The sequence below is a fragment of the Euprymna scolopes genome, chromosome 10 (genome assembly GCF_053919585.1).
Source record: "Euprymna scolopes isolate OS-2025 chromosome 10, ASM5391958v1, whole genome shotgun sequence".
Lineage (NCBI taxonomy): Eukaryota > Metazoa > Mollusca > Cephalopoda > Sepiida > Sepiolidae > Euprymna > Euprymna scolopes.
In genome coordinates this window covers 38,877,742-38,900,974 of record NC_136491.1, presented here as the reverse complement: position 1 = coordinate 38,900,974, position 23,233 = coordinate 38,877,742, and the positions used below count along the sequence as shown (strand labels likewise).

Sequence of the window (23,233 nt, the reverse complement as noted above, 5' to 3'; positions counted from 1 at the left end):
ACCCCCACCCCCTTAAAATATTGATATCCAGTTTACGATCCCGGCAATTTTGTGTTAGCATTTTCTTGCAAGTTATGTAAGCAGCTGGAAAAAAATCTGGTGCAAAAACTGTCGAACTGCCAGACGATAAATTCAAAATGCGGCCTCTCCTTCTAAAAAGACGCCATTCTTAACATGTAAGCTACCGAAAAAAAATCTGACACAAAGACTTCCTGACTGTCAGACGATAGATTTAAAATGCGGCCTGTCCTTCCCATATTAAGAATGACTTTCTAAATAGAAGCCATTCTTAACATGTAAGCTATTGGGGGGAAAAAACTGACACAAAGACTGCCAGATTACCAGACGATAAATTTAAAATGTGGCATCTTCTTCCCATATTAAGAATAACTTTCTATTAGTATGGGGAAAGGGGGGTTTCAAGTTGACAGTGTTGTTTTTGTTTAAGGCATCAAATCGATTGATTTGTTAATATACGCATTTGTAATATTAATTTGTAATATCACCCACTGAACTTTCTACTATGAAAACAAATAAACATTAACTGTTTTTAATAAAAGTTTTTTTATTTATTTATTTATTTTTTTTAATTAAGTAGAAAAGTTTTGATTACGACTTTTCTGACCCGTGGATAATTCATAGCCCCTAAATCATTGACTCAGATTTTCTCTTGTTCTGCAAGGACTCTCAAAATATGTTTTCCTACCTATATAGGCTTCTCCCTTTATATATATATATATATATATATATATATATATATATATATATATATATACTAGCAAAAGTACCCGTTGTTGACTGGGTTAAAAAAAAAACAGCCTACAGAAAATGGACTCTGATTTATGAAAGTGTGATAGGTTATGAAAAGGAAGGGTTGTAAAGAGATAGCTTCGAATTTGGGGCTATCAAAACCAAAGCAAAATATGATGAAAGTAAAAATAAAATAGATAAACCCCATAATTTATTATACCATACCTGTTCACACTGAAACACTTATCACAATATTCTGTGGATATATATTAAAAAACCTTGTTAAACTTTGTGAGATATTTCGATTCTATGGAGGTCAGGCGCAAACGAACACCCCATAATTTTATTATACCATATTTCTTCAAACTGAAACATAATTATCAAAGTATACTTACGCAGATAGATATGAGAAGTTTTTATTAAAGTTTGTGCCTATTTACATTCTATGGAGGCCAGGCGCGAACGCAGACTCCACAATTTTATTATACCATCCCTATTTAAGTTAAAACATACTTATCAAAGTATTATTATGTACATCTATATCCAAAACACTTGTAAACGTTTTTTTTTTTCATTTTTAAATTTTTTATTTCCATACTTTGTGGACCAGGCGCGAATGCAGATCCCACAATTTTAATGAATCATCATTATGCCAGATCAAACATACCCATTCCTGTGACTCGATACATCTTCTATCATTATATGTGATCAGTTTTCTATAATAGTCAACCATATAGGAGCCTATTCGTGACCAGACACACACACACACACACACACACACACACACACACACAGACGTTCAGCTTTATATATATATATATATATATATATATATATATATATATATATATATCGTTTTTTTTGTGAACTTCTGTTTTGTATTCATTATTGTAACAATCTTCTCGCTCTTTCACATTCGATTGTTAGCTAAAACTGTTTTCCAAAAATATTTCCCATAAACCGGACCCCTCTCCTTGCAATACTAGGCTCTTTCAGTCTTGACAGACGATGGATACCCACGAAGAGGTGCCTGTGCATGAAATTTTTGTGGCAGATCTCCAACCGCACCTCTCCTGAGTCGACATTGTTAAATACCAGTGGCAAGTGAAGTGTATGTACAAGATGACTGGTAACAAATGCCGAGATAAGTGGAGAGCACATACAGCGCCTAGGATTCCCAAATGATCACCCATCTGGTACTAACCAGGCTCAACATTGCTTAACTTCGGTGATCTGATGAGAATCGATGTGTCAACGCAATTATGCCGTATCCTTGAAATACTACAACACTAAAAATGACCTTCCAAAGGCTAATCTTCTAGAAGTGGGATAGGAAGTTTTACAGCATCCACTGTATTCCTCCAATATTTTACCAATAAGGTATCACTTATTTAAGTATTATGTAGTTTTTTTGTTTGTTTTTTTTCCTAAAACAAGTCATTTACCCATCTAAAAGACATCATCTAGAATATTTTTTATAGATACAAAGTTTTGTCATTATTTGTTGAGAAAAGGTTATTGGTTCAAGGGATCATAGTTTCATTAAATTATGACTTCTTGTTCATTCCATTAACATTTTATCAGTGCATAACAAAATGTAACACATGTATAACGACTGAATGCCAATGTACAGGGTGGAACGATAAAATTGTCGCCATAAAAAACAAGACATGACTCCATTTCCGTTTGATGGAAACCACTTTTCTTTTCGTTGTTGTAGACCAGTAGTGTAGTTTGCCAGTAGTGTACAAATCAAGAGTGATAGGAGCCTTCTATCATGTCTGAAAGTGACACAATGTTCAACAAGCGAGATCGGAGATGTGCCACTGTACAACTTATGCTCATAACCGATCCAACTTATGACAACAGGACCATTTCCAGCACCCTTAAAATGCAAATCCAGGCGGTTCAACGTCTGAGGGGACAGCTCAACGAAGTTTCCAGCTATGGTTATGGTCTTTGATGTGATTTTAAGTGAGGGCCACATTATACCACCTCACATCCTCAAAATCGGCTTGAAAGTCAACACCAAAGGGTACCTGGATATGCTGAAGAGTGTGGTGATCCCCTAGTGCAATCGGATGGCAGCAGGACTCGGTGTTAGCCCACAAGTTAAAAAAGACCCAGGCTTGACTTCAGAAGAAGCTACGACTTTGTACCCTTCTCTCACTGGCTCCCTCGACCTGAACCCACTAGATTATGTTGTTTGGTCATACGTCGAGAACATCACCAGCATGACCTCCTACAATACCAAAGACAGCCTGATCGCCATCTACTGAACATTCGCCGAGCTCCTGCCAGTGCCTGTGTGAAAGGCATGCTCCCAGTTCTGGACCCATATCGAGGTGGTGATTGAGGCTGAAGGTGGCTACATTGAATAGATGTCAGCTGTACTATATAATCAAGTTACCTGAATTGATATTTTTCGATAAATTTTTAAAATAAAGCTGTAGTATTGTTTTCGTTAGGGCAACAAATTTATCGTTCCACTCTGAACATGATGTCTGAAGTTGCTTAATCTGAAGTTCCTTTTAGATAATAATAATATGCAAGATCTAATCACAAACAGACACTAAACTCCATTATAGAACGATAGAGATTTGTTTTCAAGAGAGTTTCATCATTTTATTTATGTTGGTTTCTGTCACACGGACTAAAGCGTTCAAGGTTCAAACATCCAGTTTTAGTTGAAATGCTCAATCATAAACAGGATCAATATGACATCTGGTTTTGTTGAGAGTGCCGTGTCAGAAACAGGGTCGACAATATCATGTGCAACAACTGAATACCAATAATTTTAATGACTAGACTTGTTTAATCTCAAGTTTCTCTTGCGTAATAATATTCCAAGATTTGATTACAGACAGACACCAAACTCCATTATAGTATGATGGAGATTCGTTTACAAGTGATTTTTTTTTCATCCTTTTCTTTCTTTCTGTTTCAGAACATGAGTAAAGCTTCAAAAATGGTAAGTAATGAAGCGTTCCATTTGTTTTTCAACAGATCAAAATTTTATAGGAATGTCAACAAATACTGGGAACTTTATTTACTCTGAACTCAAATCTAACAAAGCACAAAAGAAACATTTAGCTGTTACATTGAAATAAAAGAGCTGTTTTATATGCTCCCCCCATTATTTGCTGATTATATATATTTACTAGCTTCTCCGGGTCTAAACCTGGTGCTACCAGATCAGGCTGTCTGAAGATATTGGCTTCCTGAGACGAAATGCACCTGACATTGACGCTTTCTGTTTTTCTACTTCCTTTTGCAAAACTTAATTATGTTCTGCAAAACCAAAACCAAAAACAACAGCCCACCTTTTCCTTCTTCCCATTTCCCCTTTCTCTTTCTATCTCTCCTCCCCCACTTCCTGGCTGGTTTACTAACTTGAAATGGACCAAACATTAATACTGTAGCCCTTTTCTCTCTCCCATTGTAAAATTCATTCATGCTCTGCAGGGCAGAGAACAAAAACGATAAAATCCACTATAAACCAAACCAAACCAAACCAAACCAAACACTACAAACTAGCGATTGAAGATACAAAAAGCTTGAAGAAAATTATTGGATTCGGCATTATATAACTCGAAAAGGATTGATATACTGTAAAACAAAACAACCAAACCAAACCAAACGATTTGTCTAGTATATATATATATATATATATATATATATATATATATATATATATATATATATATATATATATATATATATATGTGTGTGTGTGTTTGTGTGTGAGAGAGTTCCTTCCTCATAGATTCCGAAACAGCTGAGCCTATCTTTTGCAAATTTCACACAAAGCTAATTTATATGTCTGGCAGTGTTCTTAGATATGTTTTGTACAAAAATTCATCCGATAAGTATCGAGAATTGAAAACATCTGATCTTAAAAATAGGCTTTTCTTTCTTATAAATAAAAGTAAATCCATACCTTTATTTTAATTTTTTCCAGATACATCTGCTTTACTTTTAATGTTCGGTTTATTTATGGTGTCTTTTCTAAAAACCCTTCCCAATACTTTGCTGATGAGGAAACTTTGTTTGTTAAAAACACTATATGTAAAAATTATTGTCCGTAGCTTGATGTCTACCACAATAAAAATATTGTTTTCCGAAACGATCGTACAAATAATTGATTTTGTTGTTGTTCCTTCTTATGAAACGGATTTTTAATTTAATTCTAATTTGATTTTTAAATTATCAATCACATTACTAAATATCAAATTAGCTCTAGGATATTTACCTATCGAGCTTATTATATATCTAAATTACAACGAGCACTTTTTCTTTCCCTGTATTTTAATTAAATTAGTAATTTCACTATTACATTAAAATACACTCTGCTCTTTAGGCTATTATTCTAATCTCCTTTAAATTATATATATATATATATATATATATATATATATATATATATATATATATAGATAGATAGATAGATAGATAGATAGATAGATAGATAGATAGATATATTTAGTGGAAATGGTAATTAATAAAAACTGAAGAAAATGCTCAATACTGTTGTAGAGCAAATATGCGCTTTATTTTTTATTACCGTATCTTTCTGTTAAGTTACATTATTGTTTCAGCTACCCGGCCGGTAATAAAAAATAAAACGTATATATATATATATATATATATATATATATATATATATATATATATATATATATATATATATATATATAATTAGTAATTATATACATAACCGATTATGATGGATCGTCTATGCTCTCTGTTTTAATGGATGATGTCATCCTTTTCATTTTTTGCATTTATGACATCATAAAATCTCTCTTCTAAATGTATTCAACCTATTTTCAGTAACGACATGAACTCTTTCTGATACTTTCTCTTCGAGACATTATAAATTATTTGCAAAGAGATGACGTCATTCCTTTGTGCAGCATCCTTAAGTGGATAACGTAACTTTTGGTGACGTCATCCAATGTGTACAGGAACAAGCAAGATCGTTTTGATATATAGATAGATAGATAGATAGGTAGATAGATAGATAGATCTAAATATATTTAATTAAATAACACAGAACTGTTTCATTTATCATTCTTTCATTTAGTATATTTTTATTATTCTGTTACGATGAAGTGTTTGAAATGTGAGACATAAAATGATCACAAAAATTTATATATTTATATATATTTATATATATATTTATAGTCAACAATGATAAGAATGAAGCAATCAGGTATGAGGTGCCTTCAGTAAGTATCCCAAACTTTTTTGTATGGGCACTTTTATTGATAGTACACGCATAAAACTATAGTCCCCTTCAAAGTAATCTCCTCCGGCTGCAATGCACTTGTTGTACCATCCTAACAACTTTTGGTAGATTCCATGGAAATCCTCTTGCATGAGCATGTCAATGACTCTCATCACAGATTTTTTCATCTCTTCAACCATCTCATAATGACAGCCAAATTGTCTGTGACAAGGATGGAGTTGTGAACTCGTGCATTGTTTTGGTGAAAATGCCATTGACCCGACTCGAAGAGTGCTTCCAATGGAATCTCTTCCTGAACTCCCTAAAAACCTCAACATTATTCCTTGTTGACTGTCTGTCTAGTAGGAACCCAATGCATGTAGGAGGGCAATTGTAAAGCTGAATCCCTTATTTACGAAGCTACAATAACGGACCAATCTACAAGCATACTAGAAAAATATATAGGTATGACACAAGGCCCATTTAAACAAAGATATTATGTGCATATGAGCTCCGTTAGAGATAAAACAAGGATAAAAACAGCATTAACAACCCGGGTCTGGGAGCTTAAAGAAGAGGGTACACCTTTTTCCATAAAATGGAGAAAAATCGAGCATAAACCAGCATACGCCCTGGAATTAAGTCAATGGTCTCTCTGTAATGCAGAAAAGTACCACATCCTACTGGCAATTCATGACCCAGAAACAAAATGCTTGAATGTGAGGAGTGAATCTTTGAAAAATTGTATACATAGAAGGAAAGCACTCCTTATAACCTGGGTTAGTGAAAAAGACAAAACCTATATATATATATATATATATATATATATATATATATATATATATATATATATATATATATATATATATATATATAAAACTTACATTTAATTAACTTTTAAATTCTAAAATTGAGTTTAGTTTGTAAAATTGAATTTTAATTGTAATTTTAAATTATTTTATTATAGATTTTAAATTATTGTATTATATAAATTTTTAAAAACAATACTTTATAAATGTAATTTACAATCTATTTCAATTTTAAAACTATAGGGAAAATACAGTAGTATTGAGGTTAATATACTAGGAAAATCCCATAGGCTAGATTGGTATTCCCCCACCCCGAATCCTTGGAAGAGTTGAAATTTTTAAACGAATTGTTAAATGCATTTCGATATAATTAAATGGAATTTTACGTTTTAATCGACATTGAGATAAATTTTAAGTTTTAAATTTCGGAAAAAAAATTTGGGGGGGATTTTTAAATTAATTTTAGTCTTAATATTAAAGGCACTTAACATAAAAAAAATAATTTAAATTAGATTTTAAATTTAATATAATTTAACTTGAAAGTTAATAAAATTATCGCCATCCAATAAATAACAAGGGGGGTTCGCAAAACGAGAGTTAAGCGTGAACTCGTGATGTATATATATTTCAACTTCCGGTTATAAAATAGATGAGTATTGGCTGAAGAGAGCTTGATATGGGTATCTAAAACGGCCCTAATTATCGGGTTTGAAATCGAAGGAACCAATGACTCGTCTCATCTAAAAACTTTCTGTAAATATATATATATATATTAGGCATCGCCAAAAATGGCCGAAAAATCAAGTTGTTGTTTTTTAAAACGAAATTACATATATAAAAATCCATTATTTCTGAGTAACTTTTTTTCCCCAGAAAGATAAAACCCTGAATTTTTTCATATAGAAAGCAGAATAATGTAAAACTTTTTCTACTATTTTTAATTAAATTTTAAATGTTAAATTTTCCTCAAAAGTTAACAATTGGCGTTTTTTGTTTTGCTCAAAAAACGTATATAAATAGTTAATAAAAGAAAATGGTTTTTGAAAGAATTAATTTTTTTATTTCTTGTCTAAGATTTAGGGTGATTTTCTATGAGAATATGCAAAAATATTATAATATAAATACCTGGATTTCAAATAATTCCACTTATTCATATAGGTCACCAGTTACTTCGAGTCGATTTGATTACTGTTTACATTTGTACTTGATAAAAAGCAAACTATGGAAGACCAAAAAGCCAAAAAAAAACTTATTTTTCAGTGACGAAAATTTCAATGTATTATTAACGCTGAGGCTGGCCAGTACCAGATGGGTGACCATTTGTATGAGTTTGGTTTTTAATGTGCATGTGTGTAGGGGCCAGGCTCTCCAAAATGGGGAGGAGGCAATTTAAAGCAGAATAAAAAAAATTATTTCAGCGCGTTTGGTCCACCGTAGTCGAAAGGCGGCAAACGTTTCCAAACTTGATCGAAAAAATAATATTTTTAACACAAAGGGCACAATATTTATCGAATTTTTTTTTTTTTTTGTATCGATTCTTCAAAGCATGCCTTGTTTAATAATGGTCATGCATTATTCAGCTTGCTAAAAAGAAATTGTTAATTTATTTATTAAAGATTTTAAAATGGCTTTTTTCGTATAAATATTTAAAAAAAATTTTTTTTGTTTTACTTAACTTAAATTAATTATTTTACTTAACATATTCACCGAATTTCACACTTCAAAACTCAAAAGCGGGATAATTAAACACAATCGAAGTTCTGATATTCAGACATCAAAATAAGGTATGCAAACAAGTTTGTTTTTTTTTTGTTTGTTTTTTTTAATCTATAATCCCGTCCCTTACAACAACATAATATGTTTTGTTCGGTTTCAGATGATTATTTTAAGCATATTTGGAACCCCCTCAAAACAAGGGGGGTTTTGTAAGCAAAAATATATATATATATATATATATGTATATATTGTTTATGAAAAATAATTACACCATTTTAAAGTTCATTCTTCTCTTAATAATCGCTGAAAATTTCGTATTGATTGGATAATTACCTGATTTTTGGTAGATTTTTAAAAAGACGGTCCGTCAAAAAGTACTTACCTGCCCCCCCCCCAGTTTTGGCGGTGCCTAATATATATATATATATATATATATATATATATATATATATATATATATATATATATATATATATAACATGAGTTCCTTCAGCCATAATCGAAACCAAAACCAAAGCGTATAAAGAATTCTTGATATTATTATTTATACAAAAAATAGATTACTGGAGTGCCATCAGCTATAAACGAAACCGAAATTGAAACTTATGAAGAATTTTTGGTAAAATTATTTATGACAAGAAAACAACAATTACACGACCCGGATGTAAGCGTGACACACAAAAGAACACACAAACTGTCGTATTAATATATAGATGACAGTTTCTGTAGAGTTTTTTTTTTACTTTTCTATAGTAAAAAAAGCATCAGACATCAGCTTGATTTTCAATTTACAAAGCCTGAAATACATGCAAAACTGTAAACGCTCTGCTTATTACACGCTGATATCAACATACTTGTTTGACAAGACCCAGGATTTGAAGAATAGGAATTTACTAGACTTTTAGCCTATTAAAAACGAGCAAAAGTTATAGCCCGTTGGCTTAGAATGAGTGCTTTATGCTAAACTGATGGTTGACTATGGTTAAATTTGTGCTCATTTTTCCACTAAATATTAGGTTGGTGCAAAAATAATGTCGTTTTTGTGCGTTCAACTTCATGTAAAAAAAAAAAAACGGTATTATTTTTGCACTAACCCAATACTAATTGCTATTTATCACTATTAATCCCTAACTGTGCATACTTAGTTCGCTATACCTTATTATGATAAAAGCTCATACAAAATTTCAGGCAAATCAGTCCAGTAGTTTCCGAGAAAAAATGAAATAGGCACACAAACAGACAGACAATCTAAGAGAAATATAGTATAGAAAACAATGTTTAGTAGGCCGGAAAAATGACATTTACAAAAGAAAGGGGACTTTTTGGTGAATCCAGTAAGTTTCACAATTCTTTTTCCAATTCTTTTATGCTATATTTTCGATTTTAAACATACTTTTATTTCTTTTTCTTTAATGCACAGAGCAAACTAAAAATAGAAAACCTCGAAGGAGTATCGATTCTTGCAGATTCAGATGAAGAGTTGGAGACTGAAACAAACGCTTTAAAGGCCACATTGGAATCAAAAGAAAATACGATCAGAAAACTTCAGGAAAAAATTTGTGAACTTGAAGTAGAGTTGGATAAGGTACACAATATTTCAATCTGAGTTATCTTATCTTGTTCATTTTATACACGGTTGTGTCCCTTTGTTTTCTGTTATCTTACTCTTTAGTTTCAATCAAGATGGCTTTTATTTACATGCCTCCCAACAAGGGAAGAGTTAGACACAAAGTCGTTTTTTAATGTGGGGAAAATCCAGCTCCCCAAAATGGAACAGTCTGGATAGGAACAAAATTAAAATTGTCTCAATCATGAAGGATTTCTCCTCCACTGATCGAGGGCAGAAAAGATGGAGTGTAGCATCAGAACAGATACTGCACTATGATCTTGTCCCGAAGGCCAAGTATGCACATGGTTAGTCCATTTAATTTTTTTTTTACATACTTTACAAAGTTATTATAATCATTAAATGTTTGAACAAAGGATTAAATATCAGAATGTTCTATAATCCATGAATTTTGAAAAAAATAAGATTTATTCTCAGATAAAAAAAAAAAAAAACAATAATTTACTAGATGTAAGTATTGGTTCAACAAATTAAACTTTCGAGTAGAGTTAAAATTATATACACCAAAAACTAATGAATAAATAAGGCATGGTGCTACCAGATCAGGCTGTCTGAAGATAATGGCTTCCTGACCTAAAATGCACCAAACATTGATGTTAAGGTTTTTCTTTCCTTTCTCTTTGCAAAACCCAAGCATGTTCTGCACAACCAAAAACAAAAACAGATTTCCTCCACAAAGCAACCAAACCAAGCACATGAATAAATATTTGTAAAGAATTTGAAGCATAAAATTTGTTCAAACCCGAAAAGGGTTGATATGCCGTAAAACAAAACAACCAAAGCAAAGCAAACAAGCAAGAGCAAGAACTACTAATCAAAATGGGGGAAATGTCCAACATCAATACTGTCTCAGGGATGTAACTACAAATATTAACTCATAGTTAACTAAAGAAAAGAAATTTAGTAGAAAATAGGTAGGCAAATAATAATTAATTGATTAAATGCCCTTTTCCGGAACCAACATGCAAATATCAGGATGTTTCTGTTGGATAATTATAAAGTCAATAAAGTCAATCAATCAAATAATTATGTACCCTGTATAGCCTTTGTGGAAGTTGAGGATCAAAGAAAGAAAATATGAAAGATACACTAGAGTTGCCTTTTCAATAACGAGAAACGTGCGATCAGCTTTTATTTACATGTTGAGGAAGAAAAGATAGAGATACACGTCAACTCACTCATTTATATTTGACCTAAAGTACACGTCATCAAAATTACAGTCCAAGTTCCCTTAACGCCAACAGTTTCATCAGATGTCCTAATGTTTGGCAGGCTGAGAGAATGTTCAAGGCGTTTACATAAATAGCAGTGATGAAGAAACACTCATAGTCATATCAATTTATGTTGGTCTCCGATATGGTACATTATTAATAGTCCTAGGCTGGGATCTATCATTCCACACATCTGTCAAGAAGGCTGGCATATTTTGATTGCTTGTGGTTCTCTTCTGCTGCAGTTGTATGCCCAGGGTTTATTGATATTTAACACATTACATTCAGTAATACGGCATAATCATGTTGGCACACCGGTTCCCGCTGGATCATCAAAGTTAAGCAGTGTTGAACCTGGTCAGTACTAAATGGGTGACCATTTGGGACTTCCAGGTGCTGTATATGCTCTCTGCTTATCTCGGCATTGTTCCCAGTCGTCCTGGTCTTCTCCTTGCCACTGGACCCAAATAGTGCCGATTCAGGAGAGGTGTGGTTAGGGAATGCACAACCCTTGCCTCACAATTACATGTGCAACTGGCCCTACAGGGGATATCCTTTGTCTTTCGAGACAGAATGGAGGCATCGAATAAATTCCTATTAAACTGTCTATTTAGATAATCAGGTGTTTTATGTGCTCTGCGGTTATCTCGGCATTGTTTCCAGTCGTCCTGGACTTCTCCTTGCCATTCGATTCAAACAGTGCCGATTCAGGAGAGGTGTGACTAGGAATTGCTTCACAATTACATGCGTAGCTGCCCCTTTGTCTTTTGAGACTGAACGGAGGCATCAACATCCAGTGAACATTACTATTGGTAACATAAATTATTTTTAAGGAAATACTGTTGGAAAATTTTACCAAAACTATTTTGTTTTATCTACTCATGTGTCTGTGGCTTCACAAGGGTAGAGAGATGGAGAAAAAAAGTACAATTTCGACAACCGTCAAGTCAACTGAACAATAAGCATAAGCTGAATGCTTCTTTCTACACAACTCAACACGGAAAATACTATAAATACGACCCAACACATTACCAAACACTTCCATCAACACGACCTGGCACGGTCCCAAACAATTCCGTCAACACAACACAATTTTGAATAATTCCATTAATACGATCTCGAACATCTCGGTCAAAACGACATGCCACAATCCTGAACAACTCCGTTCAAACGACCCACTACAATCCCAAATAACGCTATCAAAACAAACTGACACATCAAAACGACCCAACACGATCTCGAACAACTCCGTCAAAACAATACGTACCAGAGCAATCTCAGCAGTTACTCACTAAATGACTCTGATGTTGGCTTTTTATAACCCTTGGACAAACTCATTTTCACCGTAGATAGGCCTGACTAAGACATTGACACACATTTCTTGAGCACTTCGGTACATGCTTGTCACAGTGTCATGCATTTGCATTAAAAACAATTTAATATTCAATAGAAAATATAATTAATTAAAGTTATCATAAATATTCATCATAAGTAAGTATTAATGAGTCAGTCATGTTATCTCTTCCAGAAGTAGGTTTATATCAGGTTTATTTAAGCTTTATATCTTTAATAGCAACATTTACCTTCTTATATTTTCGATTAACTGTTAATTTTCATAATGTAAATATGTCAGAAAAGAGTAGGTAATCCTAACTTCCCAGTTGTATTTTTTTAAAAATAATTTATGCTGCTAACAGTTTTTTTTTTAATTTTTTCCCTTTATTAAGCCATGGTCATAAAACCGTTAGCAATAGACAGACACTACTAAGCTAATTAGGGAATGCATAAAACTTTAAAATATCAATTAGCCAATACAGAACTTTGAAAATGTGACAGTAACACATGTTCATTCACACAATTCTGAGGCAGCATGTTCAGGACTGCAGAACACAAAAAAAAAGGAGATTGCCAGTACATCTCTTAGCAAACACCGGTAGGATTATGGAGAAGGGTTAATATCAATGTTAATCATTGCAGGTTTGGTCTGTTCAGTCACAACACAGGATGGTATTTAAGCATTGCAGTGAGGTAAGAACCATGTAATCTGTAGGCAATAGATGCAACTGTCACATTCCGACAAGTAGACAACAGATCTAATCCAAGCAGATTATATACTCCAGATCAAGATTGTAATGTAATATATATCTGATGGCACAACGGTGTAGACGCTAAAAAGAATCAGAGAACACCTTGCCTACTCTGGCAAACATTAGGGACCCATATTCCAAGTGGGGGCCAATCATTACCAATTGCATTCTCATGTTTGTGTCATACTAAAATTAGTAGAAGCACATACTTTAAAAAGAACCCCTTGACCAATATCCATCCGTCATTTGTATATATTTGTACCTGTTTGCAATGCCTCCCCACGGGACAGAGTTAGACAACAGGGTCGTTTTTTAACGTGGAGAAAAGGTACAAAAATAAAAATTGTCTCAGTCGTGAAGGATTTCTCCTCCACTGAAAGAGAACGAGAAATGGAAGTGCCGCACCGGAAGAACAGATACTACACTTTGATCTTGTTTATATATTTTATTGAGAAAGAAAAAATTGAACATAGAAAACGTACAAAAAATTCAATTCAACAAAATTAGGCACAAGGCCCCACAAGAAATTGGGAGGGGGAGGGTACAGGGTCTTTTTGACTATGTAACAGATGAGACTTTGAAGTCTTACTCTTGACTGGCAACATTTACCAAAATACCTCAATCACTCTGTGGATCCTAATCTAACTAATAACCCCAGCGTTCAATGTAAAATTTAACTATGTACAATTTGTATATTCATTTCTGTATGTTGTGTGTGCATTTTTTTTTTTTTTTTTTTTTTGTGTGTGTGTATGTGTGAGAAAATAAAGTTCGATTTCATTAGAAAGAGTTCTTGAATTAATTGGCATAAAATGTTCGTGGAGTGGGAAAAAACTAATGAAAATGTTCATTTCAAAAATAAGGAAAAAACTAATAATGTGTTGTTAGTAAGACCCCCCTGTACTATTCTATGTGGCTAGATCCCCCACTGTTTTCCGCGGAACCGAAAACAAGCAGAGCATCCCTAATGGGGTTTGGGGAAGTCGCCTTAATGGAGGTGGGAGAAAACAAAGCAACGGATGGAGGGGGTAGGAAGGTGACCTCTGAGTAGGGGGATGACCGGGGGCATCAGAAAATAAAGATGAGGAGCAGGGGGGTTGGGCTGACTCAGAGGTTCTCTAATACCAAAAAATAAAATCAGGAACAGGATCTCATTTGTACCACCAGTCAAGAGTTCATTTACTGAACTTATAATGCTAACCTAGGCGGGATGGGTTCCGTAGGACCCAGCACCGCCCATGCCATGCCTAAGGAGGGAATACGTATTGAAACTTGGCTCCTCGACGGATGCACAAACTAGTGCTGTGCACCCACCTCTTGTCAAATTCCACTCTAGGCAACCTCTTCCAATCGCATCTGATCTTTAAGCAAATGTTTAAAGTAAACGATCAGATCCCGATCAGGAACAGATGTCCCTTCGCGGACCAACTTGAGGCACGTGATCCAAATGGTCATGCGCGCTACTGCTAGGATCGCCAGGAAAACCAAACTTTCCTCCCTGGGGAACGGCGGCTCCATGTTGTACACAAAAGTTCCTACGTCGAGATCAAGTGGACACTCGGCATCGATGCGAGCTGTTACCCCCTCGACGTACTTTAATAGGGGCTGTATCCGGCTGCAACTAAAAAACGCGTGCTTGATTGTTTCGGGCTCGCGTTCGTCACAGCACGGACAGAAGCGCCTGGTATGTTCTTTATACCGGAAAAGTTCGTCGAAGAGGGGCAGCGCATTTCGGACCAGTCGCCAAGTCAGGGAGAATTCCGAGTTATTCAGAATCTCCCGTCCCGGCGCCCAACACCATTGAGAACGGACAACCTCCATCGACCATCCCATCCGCCTACAAAGTGGATCCTTCGCGGTCCCCTCCACTAAATCCCGATACAGTTTCTTCCTTGGCTGATCGAGGACATTGGTCCCCGGCAAAGCTCTAAGAGCGGTCCGGCATTCGGAGAAGAACTTGGACTCCCCCTTCGGTCTACGACGACCTTCTACCAAAGGGTTGGGTTTGAGATTGGGAAACGAGTTCTCAACCACAGGGACCCAAGGAGCGTCTCCTTCAAGCGAACGACCCAGGAAAGCCAATCTCTCGGCGTTTCTATGACACAAGAGACTGGGCTGACCCAGGCCTCCCTCGCTCGGACTTTGAACACAGACCTCTCTGCAGACATAATGCTTACCCTCGTTCCACAAAAGTGAATCGAGGCGCCCTTGTAAGCGGGTTAGTCGTTCTGCAGGGAGAGGAAGTACAGACAAACGGTAAAGGATGAGCGGAAAGACGTATGTAGCACACGCCTCCGCCCGACCCTTCAAGGACAATTTCCTTCCAATCCAAGTCTTTACTGACGATTTGACCTTAGACTGTACTTCCGACCAATTCTTTTCCAGCTGAAGTCCCGGTCCAAACCAGACACCGAGAATGCGGACCGGTCCATCGGTCCAGCTGAAAATACCTGGAAGCGAGTTTACCCCGGTCCAGGCCCCCAACCGCAGGCCAACAGACTTGCTACGGTTGAAGATGGCCCCTGTTACTTCTTCGTATCGAGCGAGCGCCTCGACCACCGCTTGAACGTCCGTGAGGCAAGACACGAACACGGTGACGTCATCGGCGAATGCGGAAACCCTGGCTCGTGTGCCTCCAGGGAGAGCTATTCCGCGCAGGACTGGTGTAGCCGCCTCGTCCCTTAACTTGCGAAGGAGGGGTTCCAACGCCAGGACATACAACAGAGGCGACAGCGGACAACCCTGTCGCACCGACCGAGAGACAGCGAATGACTCCGACAGCTTACTGTTGATCTGCACCGCTACCGTCGGCCTGTCATACAGAACAAAGATCCACTTGCGGAAGTCCGGATTAAATCCGGCGGCCTCTAGCACAGATCCTAGGAACCGATGGTCAACCCTATCGAATGCCTTGGACTGATCCAAACTGATCAGCATGGCTTCGGCGGCGTCTTCTGTCCCCTCTATGATCGAGCGTATCAAGTGCAAATTGTCTTGAATCGATCTCCCCTTCACAGCATAAGTCTGGTCCGGTTCGATCAAGTCAGTGATGACAACCTGCAAGCGATTCGCAAGAATCTTTGCCAAAATCTTTAACTCTGTGTTTAGCAGAGTCAAGGGCCTAAAATCATCAAAGTTTTCTCTCCCACCATGCCGTTGACCTTTCCTCAGCAATGTGATCACACCCTTGGTCACCTGTCCAGGGATGGAACCCTGGGCAAACCAATGGTTGAACATATCCTTCAGAATAGGGACCAACATGGGCGACAGCCTCAAGTAAAACTCGTAGGGTAAACCATCAAGCCCCGGGGATTTGTTATAGCCGACCTGCTTCAATGCAGTAATGACCTCATGTTCAGTAATAAGACCATCACAGCTAGCCGCCCGAGCCGCCGTGAGGCGGGGCGAGTCAGCCAAATAGCTGCCAAACTCATCAACCCTGAGTCCGGGTAGTTGGGTGAAGTGCACCGATAGATGCTCCCGAAACCCCTCGCAGATCTCCCGAGTCGATACTAAGGGGTGTCCTTCCAGGTTATGTACTTTACGAATGTACCCATCCGAACCGCGCCTTAAAGCAGCCTTACGCTCAACAGCGTCAACATTCACAGCCTCGTTAGAAACTTTCTTTAACCTAGCCCTAACTACCTGACCTTCATACCGCTCGCTAGCCAAGCGGTTGAGATCTTGTTTAGCTAGTGCTAACTCTAGGGGGTCCTCCCCCTCCACCGCCCGGGTCAGCTTATCCTCTAAACGCTTCTTTGCCTTAGCCTTATCTATCACGAGGCGTTGGCTATACTGGACAGAGAAGCGCCTAATTTTGGCCTTGAGACTAACCCACCACTTACTCCCTGTAACCGCCCCCACTAAAGCCCGCTGAATTAGCTCAGTGACCTTAAACCGGTAGTCCTCCAGCTCCAACAAGGTGCTGTTGAACTTCCAGTATCCGGCCAGTTTAGGCCTAGCACTTAAGTTCAAACGGGCCATAACAAGTTTATGGTCCGAGTGTCCTAGCAAGTGGAACGTAGGGAAAGATAGGAAGTCTACATCGCCTCTTCTAACTAACATCCGATCCAAGTAAGTGCTTGGATGGGAAGGCACTACAGGATGCCACGTCCACATCTCCCGCCCCGGATGATCCAGACGAAATCTGTCGACGAGATCGCACGAGGCCATCAGGTCAGACAGACTGCTGTCACACCACGCCAACCCGCTAGTCCCCCCGACCTTATCTATTTTGGGATCAAGGATTGCATTCCAATCCCCCATTAAGGCCAAGTAAAAGTACAGTTGTTTTGCTTTCAACAAGTTTTTGAATAAAGACCAAATATTTCGCTTGTACTTACTATATAACTTCTCACCCTGCAAAATTAGGCAAATTTATAAAGAACACCATCTTTTTTTTTAAATGAGAAAATTTGGATTATTCAGACTACAGTTCTTATCTTAAGTGTCATTCATGCAACGTTTCGGCTGATGTAACCTCCAACCTTCTTAAAATGCTGGTGCATCTGCTATTAGTCTCTCACTCCTGGACAGGATTCAAAAGAGAGTTGCCAAACTGGTAGGTCCTGAACTGTCATCTAAGCTTCAACCTCTGTCCCATCGACAAAATGTTGCATCCCTCTGCCTGTTTTATAAGTATTTTAATGGTGGATGCTCTAATGAACTACAAGCACTTGTGCCCCCTCGACGTAAATACCCATGACAAACCGAACAAGCAGCAAAGTCCCACCCCTACACAGTAGAAATCCCTAGATGTAAGAAAGCATTCTACTCTAATAGTTTCCTCCCCAAAACTACTAGACTTTGGAATTCCCTTCCAGGTTCCTGCTTCCCCAACTGTACTGACATGCAAAAGTTTAAGTGTAATGTGAACAAACATTTTGCTGCTCAACTCCCTATGGAGTATTCCTGCAACTTATGCCCCTGATAGTAGTCCCCTACATCAAAGTGGCACTGTGCCTTGTTTGGAGTGAAAATGTAATTAAAAAAAGTGTATCTTGTTAAGCTCAGGTAATCTTTCTGTTGAACTCGGGAATCTGCACAGAATTTCAAATAGAACCCTTTATTTAATCCACAGGAGTAGTATGCTCTCATTCTGGCAGCCATGACCAGGTAGAAGGCTTTGCAACTGTATTCTTAGTATTGCCTGCACTGAGGATTGAGCCCAGAAGAGTGTTACTTACAACTGAATTTTACCAAGTACTTTATCCATTACACCACGGGCCTTTGTGCATAAGTCTAGTATGAATTTTGGGAGGCTTAAATCTATTTTTGTTTTCTAGATGTACAATCTTACAACTCATCATTATAGATCACTAGTTATTATTACATAGTTTATATATTTTTTCTTCTTTTTAATGGTAACTATATCTACTAGCGGGGAAGCCCGACATTGCCCAGGATTGAATGAGGGTCAACAAATGTTCCACACATCTAATACTTTTATTGTCATCGAAATCAATGAAATGGACATTTTTTAATCAAATCTTAAGATAATTGAAGAAAAAAAAAAAAACGATGAACTACTATGACTAAAGTAATTGTCTGTATTTTTGAGATGAGTTGTTTTCATTGATTGAGATTGTCGGACTGACTTCCTCATCTTGGTTGTTATTGTCACAACGTTTCGGCCGTTTTGCCCTCCGGCCTTCGTCAGGTGAACGGTTTGTTAGGAGTCTCGAACCCAACTGAGTCACTCAGAGGAAGCAGTACTAAATAAAGGTCTCAACTTCGCAACAACAACCAAACGCGTTCCATTCTTAGATATCATAACACACATGGAAGATATAGCCCTGAGAATCCCATCAACCCAAGGTGATGAAATAAGATGGAAAGTGAGACAAGTACTCGAGAAAGCCAAGCCTCCTAAATCAAACCTCTCTCGGGAAGATAGGCTGGCTATGAGAAACCTACAGGGTGACAGCAGTATAATAATTCTGCCAGCAGACAAAGGCAATGCTACTGTGGTGATGGACATGTCGGAATACTCTGAAAAAATGGCAGGCCTAATCGCAGATGGTAGCTACGGTAAAATAAAGAAGGACCCAACTTTGAAAACCGAAAGAAAGCTGTTACAAATCCTTACGAAAAACAAGGAACACATCGCTCCGATGAGATATAGACAGCTGGTCCAGCATTACAGTAAGCTACCACATATGTACGGTCTCCCCAAGATACACAAAGACGGTATTCCACTCAGACCCATAGTGAGCTGCCGAGGCTCAGCATGCCACCCACTGAGCAGGTACCTTGTGGATATAATAAACCCATTAGCAGGCAAGTCAGCAACACATGTAAAGAATTCTGCCCACTTCACGGAACTGATCAAGGGAGCACCCATCAGTACAAACCAAATGGTAAGCCAAGATGTGGTTAGCCTGTTCACTAAAGTCCCAACTAGTGAGGCACTAGCAGTAATTCAAGACAAACTAGCTGCGGACCTCTCCATAGAAGAGCGCACATGTGTACCATTGCCAAACTTAATGGAAATGCTGACATTCTGCATAGAAACAACCTACTTCAGAATGGGTACTGACCTATATCGACAAGAGGAGGGACTAGCTATGGGCTCGCCATTATCACCAGTGATGGCGAACATATACATGGAATACTTCGAAGACATGGCCTTAGGTTCAGCTCTTTTAAAGCCCACCATGTGGCTAAGATACGTTGATGACACCTTCATACTCTGGCCCCATCAGGAAGACATCCAGGCTCTCCTAGATCATGTGAACTCAATAAGACCATCGATACAGTTCACAATGGAGAAAGAAAAAGATAACCAACTGGCCTTCCTTGATATACTCATATCACGCACAGAGCATGGGTTTAAGACATCCGTATATCGCAAGCTTACCTTCACCGGACAATACCTAAACTTCAACTCCCATCACCCATACAGTATCAAACATGGAATCGCACGCTGCTTACAACATCGAGCAGAGACAATAAGTAGCGACACCATTACATACCACCAAGAAATGGTCAGGTTGAAGAATACCCTCCGTCGTAACAACTACCCCGATAGCATACTATCCACCAGACGTGTTAATAGTATAAGAGAGGAGAATGAAACCCAAAAACCTCCAACGGTCTGCCTACCATATATACGAGGCATCTCCGAAAAGATTCAGAGAATATGTGCCCCCTACAACATCAGGACGGTATTCAAAAGCGAGTCAACACTCAGACGACACCTGGTACGAGTGAAGCCCCGCATGGATGAGAACATGACCAAAAACTGCATATACTCCATCCCATGCAGTTGCAGAAAGGTTTACAAGGGTGAAACATGCCGCCCCCTTAAAGTAAGGGTGGAAGAACACCGAAAAGCGGTAACTAAAGGGGAGACGGAAAAATCGGGTATAGCCAACCATGTCTGGATGGAGAGGGGGGATCATCGCCCCCTATGGGATGAAGTAAAAATAATAAACAGAGAGACCCACTGGAAAGTGAGAAAACTTAAAGAAACAGCTCACATGCTCGGACATAACAACCTACTGAGCAAACCAAGCATAGAGCTGAATGCAATTTGGACACCTCTGATAGAGAGAGAAAACCTTGAATAACAACATAGGTTTAACATTAACAAAAACCAAATAAGAATTGTCCTAGTGGCCGAGTGGTCCTAGACGTTGTATCAAAGTTTACAGTTACCCAAAGGTGCTGAGTTCAATCCTGAATGAAGGCAGTGAAAAAGTAACATTGAAAAACAGAGAATCAGCAACTATGTCCCAAAGCCTAGCTGGAGTCCGAACACGGTACCCCCGTAATAATAAAGGGTTGGGTTCGAGACTCCTAACAAACCGTTCACCTGACCAAGGCCGGAGGGCAAAACGGCCGAAACGTTGTGACAATAACAACCAAGATGAGGAAGTCAGTCCGACAATCTACTATGACTAATAATAATAACAATAATAATAATAACAAAAATGAAATCATAATTATAATAACTAGACACTGGCTGGCGATAATTAACTTATCAGTATTGTGACCTGCACCTACCAGACAGAATAACTTATTAGTATTGTGATCTGCACTCACCATACACTGGTTAGTGATAAATAACTTATTAAAATTGCACCGATAAGACATATGCTGGTGGTAATCTATTCATTTGAAGCAATTGTTTATTGGGTATTTTAGAATATTTCATTTTCATACTAAGAGGGTTCAGTATAATAATGGTTGGTGCGATTTTGAATATTTCATTTTCTCTTAAGAGATGTTTAGAATGATAACGGTTGAAGCGAATTAGCGTATTAATATATGGATTATTTACAATTGATATTGTATTAAATTCTATACTAGGTTTGCTTAGTAGGTGATCGTCATGCACCATATGCACTGTTCCCTTTAGTCGTCTTTCTCTCTGTTGAACTTCTCTGTGTATAATTTTTACTTTGTCCCATAAAGGTAGATGGTTTCCCTTTTCCCTCCATATGTGGTCAGCCATGAGAAAATTGAACACGAAAACAGGATATAATTTTTTTTACCCTTTTTCACTTTCAAAATATTTATTCAATAAATACATAATCCAACATTCGACAAGATGTGATTATTATGTTTATGTTCAATTTTATACACAATATCAAGTAAGATCTCGTTCTCTCTCTCTCTCTCTCTCTCTCTTTCTCTCTCATATATATATATATATATATATATATATATATATATATATATATATATATATATATATATATATATAAAGAGAGAGAGGGGGAATAGGGGAAGAGGAGGAGGACTGAAATAAGTAAGAGGCAAAAAAGGATACAGTAGATCCAGTGACCGAATATAGGAGGCATTTGGACGAGACGGATTTGGTTTGTTGACATGGGAATAAAAAGAAATCAATAAAGAGAAAAAATGACTGAAGGAATTAGATCTTTTTCCACTGCAAAATTTAAAAAAAAAAAAAAAAGTCTTTTTCATATCCAGAAAAATGCGAAAGTTTCATCGAATGTCCTGCTGGTTCGCTAAAGCTGAGAGCAGACTCAAAGTCTTCCCTCAAGTAATGACAATAAAAATGCGTTCAGAGTCAAGTAAGCTTACGATGATCCTCACCGTGTTGTATCATCCATAGATCCACATTGAGGAAGAAGTCCTGCATTTTAGAACCAGTGTCTTTGTTAAACATCCAGACTGTGTTTTGACAAAATAAGGTGCACCTGGCAACGAAATACAATAAATAGCATAACATGATCAATTGTCAAGAGATAAAATAATTGTCGGATTTATCAAAAAAGTTATTTGATTAAAAATAATTCATCAAACATGTAAGGAAACAACATAAACATGACTGATTGTTAAAAGATAAGATAAATGTTGAATGGATGAATGGTCATTCGGCAAGAAAAATACATGCAGGTGCAATAGAATCGCACAGAGCGAGAAAAAAAAAACAAATCGGTTGGATTGTCAAATAATAAAACGTGCTGGGAGCGTGGCTATAAGTGATAATGCCGTCCCATAAGGTGGTCACAAATTGCAGAAGTTTTTTTTAGCGATTTCAGTATGAGAAGAATCAAACATCAAATTCGTGTGCGTACATGTTCCTCCTGACAACCGACAATGAATATATATATACCATTATCCTTTCAAATATCAATGTGTCGGCATTCTTTTTTAGCACAACAGTAATACCATTCGTTTTTATGAATTCTTATTTCGTCTGACTTTAAAAATCTAGCAAAATAACATATTTTATATATATATATATACTAGCAGGAAGATCCAACGTTGCCTGGGATTGAATGATAATCAAATCAAAATTAATGAAATCACCCATTTTTCAATCAAAT

The 23,233-nt window shown here is 37.1% G+C and overlaps 1 protein-coding gene across 2 annotated transcripts in view; it reads left to right on the top strand.

Moving 5' to 3' along the window:
• Window positions 1-23,233, top strand: part of LOC145285929 (uncharacterized) — a 105,354-nt gene that overhangs the window by 60,156 nt on the left and 21,965 nt on the right. Inside the window, exons 9-10 of one of the 2 annotated variants that reach the window (XM_080134431.1) lie at window positions 3,698-3,721; window positions 9,926-10,090. In XM_080134431.1, the coding sequence (XP_079990557.1) occupies window positions 3,698-3,721; window positions 9,926-10,090 (189 nt within the window). The remainder of the gene's footprint in view (window positions 1-3,697; window positions 3,722-9,925; window positions 10,091-23,233) is intronic. The other variant, XM_080134432.1, reaches the window with a different exon arrangement.